Raw genomic sequence first — 23,802 nt, 5'->3', positions numbered from 1 at the left:
CTAGATTAGTTACCAGCAGTGAGCTTGGGGCAAGGGGACCCTGAGGTGTGCCTTCTGGGGAAGCTCCTGGGGTGACTCCAGCTACTGTGGTCATTGGGCCTGGGCAGCTCAGCCAAGTGGCCACTGGGGAAAGGAGGTTGGTGACCTATGCCTCTTGGCCGTTCTCCTCAGCAGTGCCGACTGTGGCCTCTACGTGGTGAACCTGACTCAGTAGAGTCAGGTGAAAAGAGCACAGGTTTTTTTTTTGTTGTTGTTTTGTTTTCCTTTTTTTATTGTGGTGAAAATATACATAAAATACACTCCATCTCAACAATTTCCATATGCACAATCAGGCAGTTGATTTTTCACAGTGGTGTCTAGTCCATTCAGTGAGGAAAGAGTGATCTTTCAATAAATGGTGCTGGGACAACAGGATCTCCACTTGCAAAAGGATGAAGTTGGGCCCATACCTCACACCATATATGAAAATGAACTCAAAATGGATTCACGACTTAAACATAAGAACTAAAACCGTTCAACTCTCAGACAAAAATATAGGGGTAAAACTTCAAGACCTATATAGACTTCCTTATTATAATTTTAGATTATGCCTTGATAGGCCAATTAAGTTGACTGACTGTAATTTAATAGCCCTTCATTACTGGACATCGGTGGTTTCCATCTTTCGTTATTGTAAATAGGCATGCAGTACTCTAACCTCGAGTCTCATCATTCCATTGAAACAGCTCTCGCCAAGATAAGCAGTGGTCCTCTACTTAGTGAGCATCTTCAGTTCTTATCCTTAATTGGCTTCTCCAAAGTTTCATGCTATTGGCCCCTCTCCCCTTCTTGAAATTCATTCTTCCCTTAGCTTTTTGCTTTTTTTATTTTTTAATTCTTTCCCACGCAAAAATTTATATATACATTGTTATGTGACCCTAATTGTTCTCCCCATACTGTGACAGCACATTCCTCCTTTCCACCCCTAATTCCCCATGTCCATTCAACCAGCTCCTAACCCTCTCTGCCTTCCCATCTCACCTCCGGACAGAAGCTGTCCATTTAGTCTCTTGTATCTACTTGAGCTAAGAGGCACACTCCTCATGAGTATCACTTTATGTCCCACAGTCCAGTCCAATCCCTGTCTGAAGAGTTGGCCTCGGAAATTGTTTTAGTTCTGGGCTGATAGAGAATCCAGGGGCCATGCTTTCCAGGGTTCCTCAGTCTCAGTCAGACCATTAAGTCTGGCCTTCTTACTAGATTTGAGTTCTGCACCCCACCTTTCTCCTGCTCCATCTGGGACTCTCTGTTGTTTTCTGTGAGGGCAATCACTGGTGGTAGCCAGGCACCATCTAGTTCTTCTGGTCTCGGGCTGATGAAGTCTCTGGTTTATGTGGCCCTTTCTGTCTGTTGGGCTACTACTTTCCGTGTGTCTTTGGTGTTCTTCATTCTCCTTTACTCCAGGTAGTTGGGACCAATTAATGCATCTTAGATGGCCACTTGCAAGCTTTCAAGACCCCAGACACCACTACCAAAGTAGGATGCAGAACATTTTCTTAATAAGCTTTGTTATGCCAATTGACCTAGATGTCCCATGAAAGCATGGTCCCCAGACCCCTACCCCTGCTACTCTGTCCCTCAAACTGTTTGACTGTATCCAGGAAACTTCTTAGCTTTGGTTTAGTCCAGTTGTGCCAACTTGCCCTGTAGTGTGAAGAGCACAGGTTTTGAGAACCCACAGCCCTGGGTCTGAATCCCAGCTCCACCACTTCCTAGCTTAGTGATCTCAGGCAAGTAGCTTTGTGAGTCTCATCTGTAAAATGGGCACATACAACCTACTCTATGGGTTTACCATGAGAATTTAATGAAATAATACAAGAAACAACCCAGCACGTCACAGGAATGCCCTGTACCCCCTTCCCTGGTAACTGGGCCCACATCAGTGTTTCTGTAAGAAATAAAATATTCACAAAAAGCAATATATGCTCTTTTCATTGGCCCCTCGATGAATCCTCAGAACATCTCTCCAGTGTCTTGAATTCCCACCTTACAGGTGAGGAGATGAGGCCCTGAGAGGCGGGTGCCTCTCTGCAGTCACAGAGCCCTGCTGGAGGAGTCCAGGCTGGAGCTCATCTACCACCACCCAGGTGGCGCTGACTTACTGCACTCCCTGCGTGCCAGGCTCTGTACTGTGCACTTCCTCCTACCCCATGTGATTCAATACTGACAGTAACTTCATGCATTATGCACTATCCCATTTTACAGATAAGGACACTACTGGAGAGAAGCCAGCTCACTCGCCCAAGGCTGCATAGCTGATAAGCAGCCAAGCTAGCAGTCAGAGCCTCCTGACTTCAAAATGCTGTAGTCTGGCCTCCAGATACCACCAGACCCTGGCCCTTGAATGCATGGTTCTGGCTGTTCTGTGCCCAGCTCAGTGCAGTCCCCCACCCACGACCTGACCCTCAGGGACAGGGGAAATATAAGGCCAGAGCCCAGAACTGGTATCTACTCCTCATGAGCCCTGTCACCTTGGGAGGGGGTGCAGGGGGTATAGACTCAGCCCTGACAAGCCCAAGGTCCTCCTGATAAGAAACAGCCCCAGAACCAGCAGGATCAGAGCACATGGGCAGATACACGGGCAGCTCCCAATATACAAGGGTCAGTTCTGGGCCTAACTGAGAAGTCAGAGGGCTTGGCCACTTTTCTTGTCCTATTCTCTCTTGGTGGTAGCTTCCCCCCAGAGCTTGAGCCCTTCTCCATTCTGAACTGGTGATGTGTCCTTGGCAAAGTTACTTAACTTTTCTGAGCCTCAGTTTCTTCATCTACAAAATGGGGCAACAATTCCTAAGTCCCCGGGTTGGGGTGAGGATGAAGGATGCAATGGATATAAAGAGCTTGGTACAGTGGGCACACAGTGGGCACTCAACAAACATCAATGTAAACAGCAGCCACCATAACATGCCAGGCCTGTGCAAAGCACTTTAAATGCACTTGATCATTTAATTCTCACAACCCTAAGAAAGAGGCATGGATCTTATTTTACTGATGAGAAAACAAGCCCACAGAGGTTATGTAACCGACCCAAGATCATACAGCCAGTAAGTGGCTGAGCCAGGATTTGATTCAGGTCCTTGTGACTCTGAAGCAAGGGTTCTAGCCCATCTTGTTATATTACCTGTAATATTCCCCCGCTTCTGTTGATGGTCCCCACCAAGCTCCCAGCTGGGTCTTTGGGCACTAGGGAAGGACCATCTCTGAGTTTGGGTCTCATTACGACAGACATACTTGCTTTTTAAGCATCTAGTTCTGAAACAAAGGCTATGTTCTCTTTCAAAGACGCCTTTGGTAGGACAAAGCAGGGAGGGAGACAGCTCAGGCTGGGCTGTCCTGTTTCTAACAGAGAGTTCCTTCAACCCACCCCCATATACCACCCTGCTTTGATCCTCCAGGGGACGAGCAGGAGGCTATTGCTGCTTTGGCTGCTGCCAAGGACTCCTGCCTGGGTGGGTGTCATCCGGTAGCAGCCATGCCCCCTGGGGCTGGGGTGGGAAAGAAAGGAAAGGTCTCCTTAACCGGGTTTGCTTATTGCCACTTTCATCTAAAAGATGCAGTTGCCTTACATACATAGTTGTCAAATTCTCATCTTTTCCTATCTCATGGGAAGGTTTCTGTCCTTTTGAGAAGATTTATCCCCTTCTAAGGGGCTTCTTCTATTTCATCTATTTTTGAGTATCTTAAGGGCTTTTAAAAAACTCAGTGTGGTAAGCAATTGTCAAATCTGTGTTACCATCAGTAGATTAATTGACTGGCTGTCATGATCTGGCCTCTTCCAGCTTTTAGGGCCCCAGGATGGGGCAGGGGCCAGCAGGAAAGAGAGATGATGAAAGTTCCAGTACTAAGAGGTTCAAGTGAGGACCTCTCCATGTTACAGTGTGGGGCATTGTGATGCCATGTCAGAGAGGACCCAACCCGGCAGCCGATAATTCAACAAACATTAGCCAGGGGCAGAGCTGCAAACAAGGAGACCTGGGATTCTAAAATGGGGATAAAGCCACCAATGCTAAGGTCAGCTAGAGGGGCCGAAGGCCTAACAAGATGCACAGAGAAACACTTTGGTTAGATGGCTTATCATACAAGCCTTATCACCAGGAGGCCAAAGAAGATTTCTGTCTTCATGAACCAGCTCTCCAAGGAACTGTTATAACTTTTGTTGGATCACAACTTTAAAATTGGATCGAGTGTGCTCAGCCTCGATTCTTTTTGCCTACGACTTTCTAAAACCACAGCCAATACTAGTCAAAACTAAGCTGTACTCATGAAGTCATCTTTAAACTAAACAACAGTTTAACTCATTTAATAAGGAAGATGTGCCTTGAGAATTGTGCTTTTTAAAAGAATTACCTATATGAGATCAAACGGTCAACAGTAACTCTAAAACACAGATGAGAACTTTAAGGGGCAGAGAGTTTAAGTTAATGGAGGTGAAACAATATGGGCAGAGACAGGGAAAATGGTGACACAATGTAAAGTATGTACCCACTGTCAATGCACTGTAATGGAACAATCATTGAATGGGTATATGTTTTGCTGTACATATTTTCACCAAAAATGTAAAAAATAAAAAAAGAAACCTAAGTTGCAGACTGGGATTAGCTACATCACTATAGCTTTACGAATCAAATCCAAAGACAGCCAATTATCTTCAGGTTAAAGCTTTGCTTGTGTACTTACTACCTGTCATTGATGGGAAGAAAAAACTCAGTACTATATCTGGCATACAGCAGTTGTTCAACAAATGTAAATTTGTCTTCTCCAAAAAAAGAGAGAAATGAAATAGAACAAAAACCACAATGAGATATCACTTCATACCCACCTGGATGGCTATAATAAAAAATTCAGATAATAACAAGTGTTGTGGAGAAACTGAACCTTCATATATGGCTGTTCAGAATGTAAAATGGTACAGCTGCTTTGGAAAACAGTTTGGCAGTTCCTCAAAATGTTAAACATAGAGTTAGCATATGACCCAACAATTCCACTCCTAGGCATATACCCAAGAGAACTGAAAACATACATCCACACAAAAATTTGTACATGAATGCTCATAGCAGCATTATTCATAATAGCCAAAAGGTGGAAACAACTCCAAATGTCCATCAACTGATGAATGGACAAATAAAATGCTGTATATCCATATAAGGGAATTCAGCAATAAAAAGGAATAAAGTACTGATACATGCTACAACATGATGAACCTTGAAAACATCTTACTAAATGAAATAAGCCAGTCACAAAAGCCCATATATTGTACAATTACATTTATATGAAATGTTCCGAATAGGCAAATGTATAGAGACAGAAGGTAGATTAGTGGTTGCTGGGGCTGGGAGAAGCGGGGAATGGGGAGTGACTGCCAACGGACACAGGGTTTCTTTCTTGAATAATGAAAATGTTCTGGAATTAAATACTGGTAACTGTTCGAACCCACCAGCTGCTCTGTGGGAGAAAGATGTGGCAGTTTTCTTCCATAAACATTATAGCCTTGGAAACCCTATGGGGCAGGCAGTTCTACTCTGTCCTGTAGGGTCACTATGAGTCAGAATTCAACTTGATGGCAATGGGTTTTGTTTTGTTTTTTTGATACCTCTCAAAACTCTGCAGTTTGGGTATTACAGATGAAGAAACTGAGGCTCAGAGGTAACAGCTTACCTAGGATCACACTGTAAATGACAAGGCAGATATTCTGACCAGTTCCACCTACTCCAAAGCCTATGGCCTTCCCATTCTGCCAAACTCCTTCTTTCACTGAGCTTGGCTGCGTGGGCCCGGCTGACAGCCCCTTCTGCGCCCATTCTCCCATTCCCCTGCTGGGTGCTTACCAAGGAGGTGCTTGATGATGGCTTGGTTGTGTTCCCAGAGGTTGCTGAAGGTCCCCCAGCGCGAGTGGCCGTCCGGCACAGGATTGGCTTTGATCCAGCCACCGCAGGCATAGCTGAAAAAGTCTTGGCAGGGGTCCACCGTGGGGTCCATGGAGCTTAAGATGGAGCTGGTCACCGAGATGCAGGCCTCGCTCAGGCATACTGGGGGAGCTCCTGCCAGGACAAGAGGCCTGTAAGTAGGGAGGAGTCTGGGGGAGCCCAGTACAGTTGGCCTGGGACCAGGGATGACACGTTCCAACCGGCCCTGACCAAAGATTTGCCACTGGATGATCTCTAGGCCCTTACAGAGAAATGATTTCAACAGATTTACGATCTCCTGGCTCGTAAAATCAGGAATCTGTTTTATTTCTGATATATTTATTCCTGATTGTACTTGCCTACAATCCTCTCTATAGCTTTAAAAAGTACCCAGAACCAAAGTGTTTCTCTTAGTCCATCCTCCCTCCCTCCCTTACTTCCACAAATATTCACTGATTTTTAAAATTTTGCTCCTGGCATTCAACAAATTTATTCACTCATTCATGCATTCATTTATTCAACAAAGTAAGTATTGAGTATCTTCCACGTTCTTTGCTGGGTATGGGGTGTGTGTGCGCGTGGGGTGTGTGTGTGCGTGTGTGTGTGTGTGTGTGTGTGTGTGTGTGTGTGTTGGGGTTATAAAAGGCATAGTCCTTTCCTTTAAGAGCTAATAATTTAGTTGGGGACACAAACATTATATAAGAAAAGTCAAAAGACAACAGTAGGAGACTGTCCTTCATTCTACAAACATAAACTATTTGCTACTTGCAGACAAGATGGTGCCAGGACTCAGGAAGAAGAAAAAACAGTTAAGAATAGGAGTTAGGAATTATGAACAATCATTCATCGGCAGGAGAGTTACCTCACTGAATCCTCAAAAAACAAAACCAAAACAATCCTAAGAGGTCATTTTACTTATGGCCATTTTTATACTTGAGGAAATTAAGGCCTAGAGAGGCTAAGAACCATGCTCAATGGCCAATCTGGGAGGTGAGCCCTGCTCTTTCTCTAGTACACCACGTCCTTCCCACTCTGGGCCGGGTAAGAGTACCTTTTGAGCACCTGCTGTGTTCTCCTGTGATAACTGCCCCACATTGTCAGGAGGCAGGGCAGCCCCACCTCCCAGATGCCAGAGTAAGCAGGGACAGTAGTTGGTACAGTTGGGCAGTGGAGAGGACTGTCAAATCCTACATGTGCCTCCAAAACACAAATGAGCAGAGAAAGCAGCTTCTTCAGAGCAGGCTCTTACAGGGCGCAGGACAGCGGTGGTGAGGGCTGTCTGAAGGCCAGAGGAAAGGAAGAGGCCAGACCTCTGCCTCAAGGCACGTGAGGACCTGTAGTGGGTGAGCTCTAGCAAAGAAACTAAATCAGACCGTGGGCAGCCTCAGGAGTGGCCCGACGAGAGGGGTAAGTCGAATCTGACTGCAAGAGACAGGGATGAAGACCCAGGCTTGCGCTAAGAACACAGACGCGGTCTAATAATTTGTTGACACAAGCTGGGCTGCAGACAATAGGGACAGTTTACTGAATGCTGAGTGTGCCAGACACTTCACACAGAGTCATGATCTCATTTAAGCGTCACAACAGGTGGCAGATATAGGTGTGATAGCCCCACGTATAGATGAGGAAATGGAGGCTCTGAGAGAGTGAACAGAATAAAGTCACAAGGTTGAACGGGAGAGTTAAGGTCTGAATCCAGGTGGGTCAATTCCAGTGCTGTGGTCTGCTTTCCCATCACCTCTTTCCCAGTTCCCAGTCACAAAGATGCTGGTGTGGCCTGACTGGCAAGTTTGATGTCCCCACAGTGCAGGGAGGCAGGGAGGCTGTTAGACCTGGGTTCAAATCCCAGGTTTCTGCTTCCTGCTGTGGGGCCTTACGTGAGTGAACTAATCTCTCTGAGCCTCGGTTTCTCTATCTAGAAAATAGGAAGAAGAGTAGGGCCCACTTCACAGGGCTGCTATGAGGATGAACTAATTTCATATCTGTCATGGATTGAATTATGTTCCCCAAAAAATGTGTGTATTAATTTGGCTGGGCTATGATTCCTGGTATTGTGTGATTTTCCTATAGTTGTAAATTCTGCCTCTATGATGTTAATCAGGGAGGATGGGTGGCAGTTGTGTTAGTAAGGCAGGACTCCATCTACAAGATTGGATTGTGTCCTGAGGCAGTCTCTTGAGATATGAAAGAGAGAAATGAGGAGAGAGACAGGGGGACCTCATACCATCAAGAAAGCAGTGCTGGGAGCAGAGCACGTCCTTTGGACCCGGGGTCCCTGCGCAGAGAAGCTCCTAGTCTGGGGGAACATTGATGAGAGAGAAAGCCTTCCCCTGGAGCTGACGCCCTGAATTTGGACTTTTAGCCTACCTGACTGTGAAGGAATAAATTTCTCTTTGTTAAAGCTATCCACTTGTGGTATTTCTGTTATAGCAGTACTAGATGACTAAGACAATATCTGAGAGATGAGAGCTGAGACTCAGTGAATGGTGGCTGGCATTCCTAACATGTGACCTCCCCTCTGGCTCTTCATGTCCTATTGGATAGAGATTCAGGCAGAAGTGACTGCAGAAACGCTAGAGGTTTGGGGCCAGTGTGCCCGATCCCTTTCCCTTCACTGTCCTTGTCTTCCTGAGTGCCTACCCACTTCCCCTGGTCTGGAGGGGCTGAATGGTTGGGGATTGGGCCTCAACACCGTCAAGTCTTAGGGTCTGATGATAATCACAAAAACCTTATCCTCCTTCTCTCTCTTTCTTGTGTGTGTGCACACACACCCACACATGCACGCACACTCAGATTCTGAGGTGCCCCTCTCCCTGAAAATCACTCTCTTCTAATCTTTCTTCTGGATAGTCCATCAGCTGAAACTTTGTCAAGCTTTATTACCTGTAGTTTGTTGTATAAAAACAATAGGTATTCCCAGGCCAATCTTTAGAGAGCAGAACAGAATGCAAGGACTGGCAGGAGCAGTCTTCACCTTACCCAGAAAACATAACCCAGCCAATCTTGTGTGGTTAACTAGTGGGCTTATTAACACCTGATGACAAACACAAGGTCCTTCAGGCTGACTTTGGGCTCAGAGGAGCTGCACAACAGTGGAAAATCAGGGTTTCTGGATTTTGAGGTAAATATTTGTTTTGAGATAACTATACAATTAAAAAATTATTCACAATTATGAGTCTCTACTTGCCAGAGGCAAAATAGTAAGAAGGTAACCATAAGCTCAGAGAAGAAATTAAATCTACACAAGCCATAATGTCATCTACCCGAGACCAGAAGAACTAGATGGTGCCAGGCTACCACCACTGACCCTTCTGACCAGGGTCACAAGAGACAATCCCAGACAGAATGGGAGAAAAATGTGGAGCAGAACTCAAATTCTTATTTAAAAGAAAAAAAAAAAAAAAAGCCAGACAAACTGGAACAGTAGAGAACAGAGGACTCCCTGAGACTATCACCCTGAGATACTCTTTAAACCTAGAACTCAGCCTATCCCCTGATATTAAAGCTTTTAGCGAAATAGCAGAGTGGCACACAAAATAAAGGACATTACCAGTAAGATTGGTACCCTACTTAAAAACCATCAGTATGAGATCAAAAGGTCAGCAATTACGCAAAACCAAAGATGAGAAGATAAGGGAATAGGGAAACTAGAGTACTGGAAAGGGAAAAAAAACACAATTAAATAGAATGTTGATACACTGTGATAAATGTAACTAATGTCACTGAACTGAACAATTTGTGTGGAAATTGTCAAATGGGAACCTAACTGGCTGTGTAAACTTTCACCAAAAACCCAATAAAATATTATTTTAAAAAATATTGGGCTATATATACAAGCTCAATATATATAAGATATGACACTGGAGCTCTAGTGGCGCAGTGGTTAAGAGCTACGGTGTGTTATGGCTGCTAACCAAAAGACTGGCAGTTCGAATCCACCAGCTGCTCCTTGGAAACCCTATGGGGCAGTTCTACTGTGTCCTGCAGGGTTGCTGTAAGTCAGAATCAACTTGAAAACAACAGGTCTGGTTTTGGGTAAGGTATGACAATAGAGAGAGAAAATGGTGGGGGAATATGACTCCCATTTTAAATATCTCTAGATCAGATCATCTTAATTGGAATTGTTTTTCCCCTTCCCAACTAGGGGATGTACCAGAATCTTTACCGGGTTGGGGGAGAAGAGGATGTCTGTGTAGTTTGAAAAAGCCTATTCACTATTATGATATAATTTCGTATTTGGAAAGGAAAAAGAATACCTATTGTTTTTATACAACAAATACAGGAAGTATAGCTTGACAAAATTTCAGCTGATGGGACTACCCAGAAGAAAGACGAGAAGAGAATGATTTTCAGGGAGTGTGGCACATCAGAATCCATGTGTATGTGTGTGCATGTGTGCACAAGAGAGCAAGAATAAGGTTTTTGTGGTTATCATAAGGGGACTTGGGTTTAAAAACAAAATAGGCCAGTCCCAAGGAAGCCATCTCAGAGGTCTGAGTTCTTTATTGAGCACCTACGCTGCCAGGCACTGGGCTAGGCACCTAAAAAAATCAATTACTGCCAAGTTGACTTCAACTCATGGCAGCCCCGTGTGTGTCAGAGTAGAACTGTGCTCCACAGAGTTTTCAATGGCTGATTTTTCAGAAGTAGATGGCCAGGTCTTTCTCCCAAAACACCTCTGGGTGGACTCCAACTTCCAAACTTTTGTTTAGCAGTCGAGCTCACTAACTGTTTGCATCAGCCAGGAACTCTGGGCTAGGTACCTAGGTGAAGCTTAGAAATGAAATTATTTGATTATTTAACTAACTGACTATTTAATGGTTTGTAGATCCCTTACCAAATATGCCTGGCTCAGCAGGTGCTAATGCATATCTGATTAACTAATGGTTTCCAGGTCTTCCTCAACTAAGGTCAAGGTCAATGCCTTCAAAATTTGGCTCAAGTTCCATCTCCTTAGGGAAAACTTCCCAGACCCCCAGCTGGGCTAGTCAGCCCTCTTCTGTGCCCCTTGGCTGTCTGATATCCACTATCCCAGCACAGACTATGCAGTACTTGATGGTTATCCACCTGTCTACCTCCCCTACTAGACTGTGAACTTGAGGGTAGGGATAGTGTCTTACTTGCTTTTATATTTCCTTTGTCCAGCATTGTACTTGGCACCTCGCAGTTGTTCAACATGTTTATTGAATGAATACATGATTGAATTATGAGTCAATGAATGAAAGAGCTTTGTCCAACACTTGGTCACCACCCTTGGAGGCAAAAAATATTTCTTTCCTTCAGGCCAGGTGTGATCAGTTGAGAAGGCTGAGACAGGTCCCAGATCTAATTCACAGACACTTGTCTGGAAGCAACTGGCCTTGACACTCTGTAAGACACTTTAGAGGATTTTCTGGGAGAACCTGTTCATTGTTTTCCTGCTGCTGTTTGCAAAGTACCTGCAGTATTTGTAAAGGAGGGTGCAGCAGCAAGGGGGATAAATATGTACTCAAGTGTTATTCAGATGTACCTTATAGGTGTGTCTTTCAGAATCATCAGAGGATTTGCTTTGCCTAGTATTTGCTCAGATGCGGCCAACGCCAGCCCCTGCTGCTGGGTAACGAGGTGGCTGTTGATATCTGGGGTGGCTACTGTTTCCCAGGCCACTGCAGCTCATGAGATCATATGGGTTGGCTCAGGGGTCTCCTGATCCCTTACCTGGCTCCACCCCTGCGAGAAGGGATGTCCCTCTCACCCAATTCTGGGCCTGGGGAAAACCCTTCCTCAGCTCTGAGCTGGGACAGAGATGGAAACAGGACTTCTCCTTTGTGGGTCCCACCTGGGAATAACAGCAGATGTGTTTTGGGACTGATCACCAGGAGCTGGCCCTCAGGGGCTCCCTGCTGGTTTCTGGTAAAGAAATATCTTGGGAACATCCAGAGGCAACATTGGCTGCTGGAGTCTGGTCTGCTCCCACACACAGGGCCGAGAACTGGGCAGAGGGTGCTGGCCAGGGTCCAGACTGGCAGACAGGGTGTTCTGAACTGAAGCTGATTTAGGATGAGGGTGATCAACAAAGAAAGGCTGCCCTAGGCCTAATCCTCCTCCTAGTTCCTCTGTTTGTTCAATCATTCGTTTTGCAAATTATCGGCATACTTATGATATGCAGGCATTAGGCCAAGCACATATGGCTAAGGGCTGGAAACCATTAATTAATTAATCAAATATGCATTAAGTATCTGCTAGGCTAGGCACAGTACAAGGTACATTTGGTAAAAAAAAAACAAAAAACAAAAACAAAACTACAAACCTAAATAGTTAAATAATCAAACAATTGTTTCTTAAGCACCACTTACATACTATGTGTCTCTCAGTTTGTCATACTGTGGGGGCTTGCGTGTTGCTGTGATGCTGGAAGCTATGCCACCAGTATTCAGATACCAGCAGGGTCACCCATGGCAGACAGGTTTCAGCTGAGCTTCCAGACTAAGATGGACTAGGAAGAAGGACCTGGCAGTCTACTTCTGAAAAGAATTAGCCAGTGAAAACCTTATGAATAGCAGGGGAACACTGTCTGACATAGTGCTGGAAGATGAGCCCCTCGGGTTGGAAGGCACTCAAAAGATGACTGGGGAAGAGCTGCCTTCTCAAAGTAGAGTCAACCTTAATGACGTGGATGGAGTCAAGCTTTCGGGACCTTCATTTGCTGATGTGGCATGACTCAAAATGAGAAGAAACAGCTGCAAACACACATTAATAATCAGAACGTGCAATGTACAAAATATGAATCTAGGAAAATTGGAAGTGGTAAAAAAAAAAAAAAAGACTGCATAAATAACAATATCCTAGGTATTAGTGAGTTGAAATGGACTGGTATTGGCCATTTTGAATCAGACAATCACATGGTCTACTATGCCGGGAATGACAACTTGAGGAGGAACGGCATTGCACTCATCATCGAAAAGAACATTTCAATATCTACCCTGAAGTACAACGCTGTCAGTGATAGGATAATATCCAAATGCCTACAAGGAAGGCCGGTTAATACGACTATTATTCAAATTTACATACCAACCACTAAGGCCAAAGACGAAGAAACTGAAGATTTCTACCAGCTTCTATAGTCTGAAATTGATCGAACATGTAATCAGGATGCGTTGATAATTACTGGTAATTGGAATGCGAAAGTTGGAAACAAAGAAGAAGGATCGGTAGTTGGAAAATATGGCCTTGGTGATAGAACCGATGCTGGAGATCATGATAGAATTTTGCAAGACCAACGACTTCTTCGTTGCAAATATCTTTTTTCAACAACATAAATTGCGACTATACACATGGACCTTGCCAGATGGAATACACAGAAATCAAATAGACTACATCGTGGATAGAGATGATGGAAAAGCTCAATATCATCAATCAGAACAAGGCCGAGGGCTGGTTGCGGAACAGACCATCAATTGCTCTTATGCAAGTTCAAGATGAAACTGAAGAAAATTAGAACAAGTCCGTGACAGCCAAAGTATGACCTTGAGTATATCCCACCTGAATTTAGAGACCATCTCAAGAATAGATTTGACACGCTAAATACTAATGACTGAAGACCAGATGAGTTGTGGAATGACATCAAGGACATCACACATGAAGAAAGCAAGAGGTCATTAAAAAAGACAGGAAAGAAAGAAAAGACCAAAATGGATGTCAGAAGAGACTCTGAAACTTGCTCTTGAACATCGAGTAGCTAAAGCAAAAGGAAGAAATAATGAAGTAAAAGAGCTGAACAGAAGATTTCAAAGGGCGTCTCAAGAAGACAAAGTAAAGTATTATAATGACATGTGCAAAGACCTGGAGATAGAAAACCAAAAGGGAGGAACACACTCGGCATTTCTCAAGCTGAAAGAACTGAAGAAAAAATTCAAGCCTCAAGTGTCAGTAGTGAAGGATTCTATGGGGAAAATATTAAACGATGCAGGAAGCATCAAAAGAAGATGGAAGGAATACACAGTCATTATATCAAAAAGAATTGGTCGACGTTCAACCATTTCAAGAGGCAGCATATGATCAGAGACTGATGGTACTGAAGGAAGAAGTCCAAGCTGCACTGAAGGCACTGGCAAACAATAAGGCTCCAGGAATTGGCGGAATATCAACTGAGATGTTTCAACAAACGGATGCGGTGCTGAAGTGCACGCTCGTCTATGCCAAGAAATTTGTAAGACAACTACTTGGCCAATTGACTGGAAGAGGTCCATATTTATGCCTATTCCCAAGAAAGGTGATCCAACCGAATGTGGAACTTATCGAACAATATCATTAATATTACACGTAAGTAAAATTTTGCTGAAGATCATTCAAAAGTGGCTGCAGCAGTATGTTGACAGGGAACTGCCAGGGATATCATTGCTGATGTCAGATGGATCCTGGTTGAAGGCAGAGAATACCAGAAATATGTTTACCTGTGTTTTATTGACTATGCAAAGGCATTCAACTGTGGATCATAACAAATTATGGATAACATTGCAAAGAACGGGAATTCCAGAACACTTAATTGTGCTGATGAGGAACCCATACATAGATCAAGAGGCAGCTGTTTGAACAGAACAAGAGGACACTGAGTGGTTTAAAGTCAGGAAAGGTGTGCATCACAGTTGTATCCTTTCACCATACCTATTCAGTCTGTATGCTGAGCAAATAATCCGAGAAGCTGGACTATAGGAAGAAGAACAGGGCATCAGAATTGGAGAAAGACTCATCAACAACCTGCGTTATGCAGACGACACAACCTTGCTTGCTGAAAGGGAAGAGGACTTGAAGCACTTACTGATGAAGATCAAAGACCACAGCCTTCAATCTGGATTACACCTCAACATAAAGAAAACAAAAATCCTCACAACTGGACCAACAAGCAACATCATGATAAATAGAGAAAAGATTGAAGTTGTCAAGGATTTCATTTTGCTTGGATCCACAATCAACACCAATGCAAGCAGCAGTCAAGAAATCAAGAGACTCATTGCATTGGGCAAATCTGCTGCAAAAGACCTCTTTAAAGTGGTGAAAAGCAAAGATTCAACTGTGGATCATAACAAATTATGGATAACACTGCAAAGAATGGGAATTCCAGAACACTTAACTGTGCTCAGACTAAGGTGCGCCTGACCCAAGCCATGGTGTTTTCAATCACATCATATGCATGTGAAAGCTGGACAATGATTAAGGAAGACCGAAGAATTGACACCTTTAAGTTGTGGTGTGGACAAAGAATATTGAATATACCATGGACTGCCGAAAGAATGAACACATCTGTCTTGGAAGAAGTACAACCAGAATTCTCCCTAGAAGCAAGGATGGCAAGACTGCCATACTTTGGACAGGTTATCAGGAGGGATCAGTCCCTAGAAAAGGACATCATGCTTGGTAAAGCAGAGGGTCAGTGAAAAAGAGGAAGACCCTCAACGAGATGGACTGACACAGTGGCTGCAACAATGGGCTCAAGTGTGGCAATGATCGTGAGCACGGCGCGGGACCGGGCAGTGTTTCGTTCTGTAGTACATGGGGTTGCTATGAGTCAGAACCGACTTGACAGCATATAACAACAACAACAACCTACATCGTTAGCCCAGTGCCTGGCACAGAGTAAGCACTCACTAAATGTTTGTGGAATGAATGAATAAATGAATGACTCTGTATTTGAGCCAAGAGGGAGGCACAGATGACTCAAATGAAGTCCCTGGGCTCTTCCCCATCCCAGTCCAGCAGGGCCACCCATGCATGCCAGCAACTTCACAGTGGGGAAGTGCTCAACCAAATCTGGGGGAGAAATTCCCCGATCCTGTGGAGGCTCGTGGTCTCTTTGAAGGGGCAAGTCAGTGGGGTGGGATGCTGAGCAAAGCCTGTAGAGGCCCCTCAACCAGGTGGGCCATCTGCAGTCAGAAAGCCAGATGCTGGGGTACAAGGGAGTAGGGAGACCCTGGAGTTGGCTAGACTCCCCATTCTCATTTGTAACTGGGACCCGCCCTTTCCAGTCCTATAAATGCCTACTGAACATCAAGCCTGTGCGAGGCACTCGGCTAGAGGTCCAGAGAACCAGCCTCAGAGCCCTGACAGTGGGGTCAGAGCCAAGCACTCAATGTGACTGTACACAAGGTGAAAGAGATCCATCCATTACAGAGGTACACAAAGGGCAACTGGGTCACAGAGGACAGCTTTCCAAGGACAGGGCTTTTTCAGAGATGAAAGGCCATTTCTGTGAGCAGCATGCACACCTGGATGCACTGGGATTACCAAGGTAGGCGGAGCCTGTGGCTGAATTCCAGCCTCCCCTCCCTCTCTCCCAGCTCTGTAACCTCCAACAGGTCACTTAGTCTCAGTGCCTCATCTTCCTCAGGAGTAAAATGGGGCCCAAAGTAACCATACGTCGCAGGGTTGCTGTGAGGAGGAAATGAGATCACACCTGTAAAGTAGTGTTTGGACCATGGGAAGTATCCAGTAAATGGAAGCCACTATTGCCATTTTATTGGATCTAAAAATGGCAGACAGTACCAACCTGTGTGTCTAATTAGCCCACCTCCTATCAACAATAGCACCCAGAGCTGAGGTTAAAGAAGCTGTACTAGGCACCAGGAATGTCATATACATTATGTCGAACCCTCAAAGCCACACTGCTTCCCCCCCACCTTAAAGTAGAGAAGACACAGACAGGCTCTGGCTGATCCAGGGACTTGTCCAAGGTCACATAGCCAATAAGTTGCTGGGCCAGGATTTGAAATCACATCCTTTTGGCTCCAAAACCTTTACACCACCCCACACTGCCTGCCTCCCGAGTCTCGGTCTATCTCAGCAACCTGAGCCCTCCAGGCTAGCTCCTCTTCTTGGGCTTGGAGGCCAGTCCTGCCATGAGCAGGGAAGTCCTCTTCCCCACCTTGGACAAGTGGAGAGAGCCAGGGACAGCGGTGAGACAAGCCCACAAGGCAACGCTGAGGCACCTACTTGTCTGGTACTGGACGCCCAGTGCTGCCAAGCAGGCCACCAGCCCTGCCGCCAGAAGCACCACCAGCACCACCAGCCGCTTTTCCACCTGGGTTCGCGCAGCCCAGCACCTCTGGCCATTCCGGGGGCTGCAGAAGTTCACCTGCAGGGAAGGAGGCAGGAGGGGTGGGGAGAACATGAGCCCAGGGCTCCCCCTCCTCAGGAAGAAGGGGCTCCACCACAGGCCCAGGCCCCGGGGAGACATCAGGGCCACCCTGTGGTCTCAGGGGTGGTCCAGTTCCCACGGACTCAGCCCTAATCCAGGAAAGGATCTGCCACCCTGCTCAGCAGCTCGGATTTGCTCCCAAACATCAGAGAGTCAGCAGCTCAATTCAGCCAGGCCCGTTTCTAGTGTCACCCGATATGGGCGGAAGGGAAAAAAACCAGCTTTTTTCTCTGTTTCTCCTGTAAGAAGTTCAAAAAAGAACAGGATGTTTGGACTTGCAGGCATCCAGGGAGCATCAAGCTGGGCTCTCCTTGGAACCCCACACCAACAGGGCCGGGGCTGAGGATGCCACAACCACGCTCACACTGACGGCACTCTCCAGGAGCACAGACGTCCCTGGCACATTAATCCCTCACAATCCCATGAGGGCTGCATTCTTCTTTCTCTTTTTACAGATGAGGAAACTGAGGTCCAGAGAGCTGTGTCCCCATCACACAGCTAAATGAGCTGGGAGTTTAACCCAAGTATGTCAGCTTTGGAGTCTATCAGTGGGTCAGAGATTTAGGTCTTAGGAAATGTTGGGGTAGATGCAAGGAGAAACGGCTCTATTCAGACAGGTCCTTAAAGGGAGGAAAAATGCCCCCAGACTAACAGTCTAGCTAAACAGGAAAGGAGGCACAATGAGAGGAAGTGTGGCAGGGCCCTCCCAGGCTTGAGGACGGGATACACCAGCCACCAGCACTCAGAGCCCTCAGCCCAGGCCCCTCACACATGAGGCCAGCTCAGGGTTCCTCTCGGTTCCTAGAGGTGCTTCCTACAAAAGCCAGGGACCCAGGACAGGAAGGCTCTCCAGAAGATGGGGCTCGGCTCAGTAACCATATGGCACTGACTCAGGGCCACACTGGAAATACAGAGGGGAAGACGGACTGCCTCACTTTCAGCTGCTCACAGTCCAGCAGTAAGACAGACAAAGAAACAGACATGGGTGGGCAAGGTTCACTCAGGGAAGGCTTCCTGGAGGGAGTGATACCTGGGCTGGGTCTTTAAGAGTATGTAGGACCTAGCGAGGTAAATGGGGAAGGAAAGACTGAGGGAGGCAAAGCTTAGATCCTAACGGGCGCTGTAAGCCAGGTTAACAAGTTTACACTCTTTCCGGAGGACTACAGTGGCATGATTAGATTTGCCTTTTGGAAAGGTTAAGGTGAGGGAGCAAGGCCTGGAGGGGAGTGAATGTGGAGGCAGGGCGACTCCTAAGGAGGCTGTCCCAGCCTGCCAAGGAGCAGGGAGAGGGGGCAGCCGCAGGGGAGACAAGGAGGCCCAGATTCTGAGCTGCAAAGTGCCCCACCAACAACTGAAGTGGTGTCTGATCCCAGGAGCCAGGTCACAGTCCTGATGGAGTCTGGTACCTGGGAATCTGAGGCAGGCCACTTCAGGGAAGGGCACTGTGTGCTCATCACTGAGTGTTTTCAGGGCAGGAAATGACCAGGAATTGATGACGAGAGAAAGGAGAACATGTGCACTTTCTGTGGGAGAAACAGTGGGTTCTAAATCTAAAACCAAGAAAAGGAACTTGAGGCTTGGTGTCATTTCTAAAACAGTCCAGCCTGGCTGGATTCTCTGAAACCAAGAAAAGGAACTTGAGGTCTGGTCTTATTTCTGAAGAGGTCCAGTCTGACCCCTGTTCCCAGACCCTCAGAGGCCCAGGAGGCTCAGATGCTAAAGCAGCAATGTCAGGTAGACGGACTGACACCACCTTCTGAAACTCCTTAAGAACCTTTAAAAATGGTGTGAGAAATGAAGACTTCTGACCACGGTACTCTACTCTGGGCTGTGAGGGACTACTGCAGAGACAGCCAGCCTAGGAGGATGCTAACGTGTTCACCACGCTCAAAAGCTTACAAAGTGCTTTTTCAGAGACATCAATTATCTCACACAATCTACTTTGGGCACCGGAGATCTAGGGGTCCCAGACGATCTGAAGCAGGTGCTGCCTCACCTGGGGGTGCTGACACTTATTTCACTCTTCCTTGCTGTTGTTCTATTCTTAGACTTGTCACCTGTCTCACCCTTCCTCTTCCTAGAGGCCCCTTAGTGCCTCAATTATCATAGCTCAGTTACTGGGAGGTGGTGGTGGTGTATGTGTGTGTGTGTGCATGCACGCAAGGCAAAGAGGTAGTGAGACCTTGGTTTAAGAGGCACCCCTCTGCCTGGTGCTGGTTCTAGGAAGCCAGAGAGGTTCTGGGCAGCACAGTCGGTCAGAGCTGCAAAACCGGAAAACTCCACCTCATCTAGACAGAGAAATGCTGTGGTGCAGAGAGCAAGCAGATGGCCAGAAGCAAGGACAAAAAAGGAGGTATCTAAGAAGGTGAAAGCGGAAGAAAGAAAGAAGAAATAAAGGGAGTGAGGAGCCCTGGTGGTGCAGTGGTTAAGTGCTCGTCTGCTAACTGGAATGTCGGCAGTTCGAACACACCAGCCGCTCTGCAGGAGAAAGATGCGGCAGTTGCTTCCATAAAGAGTAGAGCTTTGGAAACCCCACGGAGCAGTTCTACTCTGTCCTTTAGGGACTCTGTGAGTCGGAATAGACTCGATGGCAACGAGTTAACATCTGAGTGCTTTAACAGGTGTCTGTGGCATTGTGTTAATTCTATTTTGTTGCTTGAGCATGCTACTTCATACTCACAACATCCCTAGGAGTAGGTACGAGTATTAGCTCCAGAAGAAACACAGGAAGTAGGGGGAGAATGAGAGAAGACAGAGGACAGTGGGACAGCCTAGCTCTCCAGAAGTGGCAGCCTCATCCTCATTTGGTAGTGCTACCCCCGGAGGCACAGAGTGTGGAGCTGAGCCTCTTTGATGATGTCAAGCTAAGTGCTGAATCTAAACAGATGGTCTTCACCGTGAAATTAAATTAGAATTAAGTCAGAATTAAATTAAAGATTCATGGTTCCAGGCAGGAAGAGCAAGTGGAATTTGAAAATAGGGTTTTTAACCTTTGCAATGTGCTTTGCTCAACTTATGCTGCTGGGCGAAGGGCCTCGTGGTTTTCAGATAAGCCCTTGTCTCTGAGGGCAGAATGAATCCAGAGGCATCTTCCCAGGGCAGGAGAAATGGAGGGGAGTCAGCTGGAGGCACTGTGCTGGGAACAGTGGCCTCTTCAGAAGAGGCTATCCATTCCCAGGAGCAATGAAGGGGCCAGGGCTTCAAGTTACAGGATGGCTCTTCTTCCTAACAACTGCCTCCCTGAGCCCCAGTCACACCTGCCGGGCCTCCTTCATAGGATGGTGCAGAGGAGTCTGGGAGATGAGGTCCCAGGTGGGGAGGATGCTGGTGCTTTCTCACTCTCCTTTTGGAAATGAGGGCATGTCAATCATGAGAAACCGGTCTGCTGTGACTTGGACGGTAGGAGGATTAGTGGCAAGCAGCCCAAGCCTCAGGCGAGGTAACCAGGAAGTGGCCATCAGCCAAGGAGCAGAGCTGATGCTTGGAGGATGGAGTTGAGAATCACTGAAGACGCTCAACTCCCTGGCAGGTTTAATTTCCTGTGTATTGTGTGAGGCAGAGAAAAGGATGCCCTCAAAAGAGAGAGACAGAAGGAAAGAGAAATGGAAAGAGAGACAGAGAAAGAGAAAGGGAGTCGGGCTGTGCAGCCCAGGAGTTCCCAGGGTCTTCACAGCCAAGGGAACAAAACTCTAATGAGGGATAAATATTTGGTTACAGAAGTGAGTGTTTGGCTCACCTAGGCTGAGAGCAAGAACGAGTTCTGCAGGCAAGGACAGGGCACAGCCTGGGGCCCAGGAGACAAGCCAGCAACAGAAGGGTGGGGGGCTGGGCAGAGCAGGGGGTCGGGAGGGAAGGCAGAGGCAGCCCCTGAGGCTGCTTCTCCTGAGCCACAGCCAGGATCTACCCCACCCCCCACCCCCAAGACCCGGGCTGCATGGAGCAGCAAACAGGAGTAGTTTGCCCAAGGGCTTGGCGGGGAGCCGACCCCCTGCAGCCCAGGAGCCTGGCTGGCCACTGTGAGAGCTGGCAGGGGGACCAGGCTGCCTGCTTCGGAGTCAGCCTTTCAGGGCAGGCAGACCGTGACAGCTTGCTCAGCAAGGCACCCTGCCTATCGAGGGTATCCATTTGGGGAAGTTTCTTCCAGTTAAGTTTCCATGAGGTGGACTTCCGGCTGAGGTAACTGGGGCCAGTTGAGGGCAAAACTATAGTGTCCTCTTGTCCTCCTATGCTCCTGCCTGAGCCCTACCTGTCCCCTGCCCTCAAGTCTGACTCTTCCAACGACTGGTAACCATTACCTGTTGCATTCCCCCTCTGGGCATCAGGAAACTGGATGAGGTCCTAGATTTGACCATCTCCGATTCTAGAACAACTTTTAGCAAGGAATATAATGCTCTAACAGGTGGATGGAGCTGAAAGTACCTCCTGGTAAGCAGAAAGGTCTTTTTCAAGTACCAGGTGGGACTGCCCCTGAAATCACCCTGGAGAAACAGCCCTGTGCTTGCAGAGAAAAATGAGAAAAACACTACTGAGAATTCATATCTAAGCATTCCTTTTTCTTAAAAAATTTTTCTTTTTTTTTAGAAGTAATTGGATGAGTGTCAAAGGTTTTAGTAAACAGTTGTGGCTGTCTGTTCCCCAGTTTATGATGGGAGTCTAACAACTTAGGTTATTTCCCTTCAAGCTGCTGAAACGCTGTGTGCTGGGGGTTAGAGGGGTCAGGCAGCCGGGTTTAGTGGAGCAGAAGTTTCAAAGAAAAAAGCTATTATTTAGGGCATCACTGAGATATCACGCATGGTGGGTTTCAATAATAAGCCTGGTAACAAGCACATCCACTTTCTGTACGCTATACAAAATGCTTTCACTTATATTGTCTCATCTTTGTGACAGCTCTGAGAGGTGGGTTAATAATATTAACCCCATTTTACAAAGAAAACTGCTTGAGCTGCTTTCAGGTCTCACAGCGCATGGGAGACAGAGCTGGGGATCCAAGTTAGGGCTATTGTCTGGCTTTGAATTCTGTGCTTGGTCTACAAGTAACTAATTTTAGTGGATGGCAAGTAATTTGTGCCTAAAATATGAGATAAAGGGAAAGAAGAAAAACCCTTTCGGTTGAGACATAGATAGACCTTACTCTAAATTGTTTTTTCTCTAGCTAAATTTGACATAGTTTGCTAGTGCATTCAGTAATAAAAGTGGCAAGTTCGAATGAATATTGTAAGGTGTCATTTGATAGGTTATTGGTAGTGATAACTTTGGAGTTTCTGGAACCGATGAGCTTCCAAGTCTTAAAAAGCAAACGGGTTATTTTTATAGCTTCCTGTTAAGGGAGAGTGATTTGGGGTGTGTGGTCAATTTTAAAAAGCCTAAAATTGAGGGAACAATTGTGTTTCTAGCGTCCAGTACACAGGAAATGACCCGAAAAGCTAACATACACGGCCCCCCTAGTATTTCTTAAGAGCCCCTTCACAGGGCCCCCTTGGATGTCCCAGACTCCCAACTCCCTCCCACCCACCTGCCTGGGTTTGAAGCCCACCAGGGCTGAGGTCCTGGTCAGGACCGTTAGAGCCCAGCCCCACAGGGAGAGGAGAGCAGAGAGTAGCCTCACTCACTGCTCTGGGGAAGTGGTGATGCATATTAGATTTCCGCAGGGGCAGACTCTGGGTAAGGGAAAAACTGGGCGTCCTGAGTAGGCTGAAAAGGGGCAGGAAGAGAGAGGGCAAAGGACTGGTTCCTCCTGGTCAGAAAATTCAGGTATAGTTGGCCAATTTATCCAATCACAGTGGATTGAACAAATACATTTTTTATATTGGTACCATAAAGTGTTATGATCTTTAGCAGCAGTATGTTTCAAACGTTTTCAACCACACAGAAAAATTCTTATAAAGTGGCATTAAGTGAAAAAAGCAGGCTATAACATCTTGTATTTAGAGTGAGCTCAACTATGTTTAAAAATATACACACATGTATAAAACACTAGAAGTAAACGTGCCAAAAATGCTAAGTGGTTATCTCTGGATGGTAGGATTACTGTTTTTATTTTTAATCCTTTTTTATATTTGACTTTTATTTTTTTTCTTTCACAAATGAGCATGTAAAGCTTTTATGTTGAGGAAAAAATATATTAAAAGCATAAAATTAATACAAAACTATTTTGTAAATTGAGGTTCATGAGTTCTTGATTCTTAGCTAGTTCAAACTGAGAGCTAGTTCAAGCTTGCTTTGGGGAAGTCGTGAAGGGTCAGGGCAAGCCAGGCTGGGTACCTGCAGAAATAGCCCAAATCCTTGGGACAAGCTTTTTGGCTTTTCCTGCAGGAAAAGCTGCAGAGGTGCCCAGTTCCGCAGCTTGGTGTAGGGCAACCAACACTGAACTCCAACCCACATGTTAGTGTGTGACCACAGGAATGTCCCTTTCTCTGAAACTCAGCTTCATCATCTGCAATGTGGGAACAGCAACCCTTACCTCATAGGTCATAAAAACAACAGCAATAATCCTAGCAGGCCCCGTGTGGTGTGTTTTGTACCCACTTTCTCTAACCTCCATTTCACAGATGAGCAAATCACAGCTCAAGAAATTAAGCGGCTCCCCAAGGTCATGAGGGGAATCAGAAATCCCCAGCTTCAGATACAGGGCTCCTTCTGCTCCACCAGGTGGCCTTACTTAGATGAACAAACTTTGTGATCTGCAAAAGGCTA

At 46.2% G+C, this 23,802-nt stretch overlaps 1 protein-coding gene across 4 annotated transcripts in view; it reads right to left on the bottom strand.

The window, feature by feature from the left end:
* ECE1 (endothelin converting enzyme 1) overlaps positions 1-23,802 on the bottom strand; it is a 140,633-nt gene that overhangs the window by 44,406 nt on the left and 72,425 nt on the right. For 3 of the 4 annotated variants that reach the window (XM_023732126.1, XM_023732125.1, XM_004377159.2), the window contains exons 3-4: positions 16,905-17,046; positions 5,862-6,074 (exon numbers count right to left, since the gene is read on the bottom strand). In XM_023732126.1, coding sequence (XP_023587894.1) covers positions 5,862-6,074; positions 16,905-17,046 — 355 coding nt within the window. The remainder of the gene's footprint in view (positions 1-5,861; positions 6,075-16,904; positions 17,047-23,802) is intronic. The other variant, XM_023732127.1, reaches the window with a different exon arrangement.

The sequence above is a fragment of the Trichechus manatus genome, unplaced genomic scaffold (assembly GCF_000243295.1).
Source record: "Trichechus manatus latirostris isolate Lorelei unplaced genomic scaffold, TriManLat1.0 scaffold00048, whole genome shotgun sequence".
Taxonomy (NCBI): Eukaryota; Metazoa; Chordata; class Mammalia; order Sirenia; family Trichechidae; genus Trichechus; species Trichechus manatus.
This window is presented reverse-complemented; position numbering and strand designations above follow the sequence as displayed.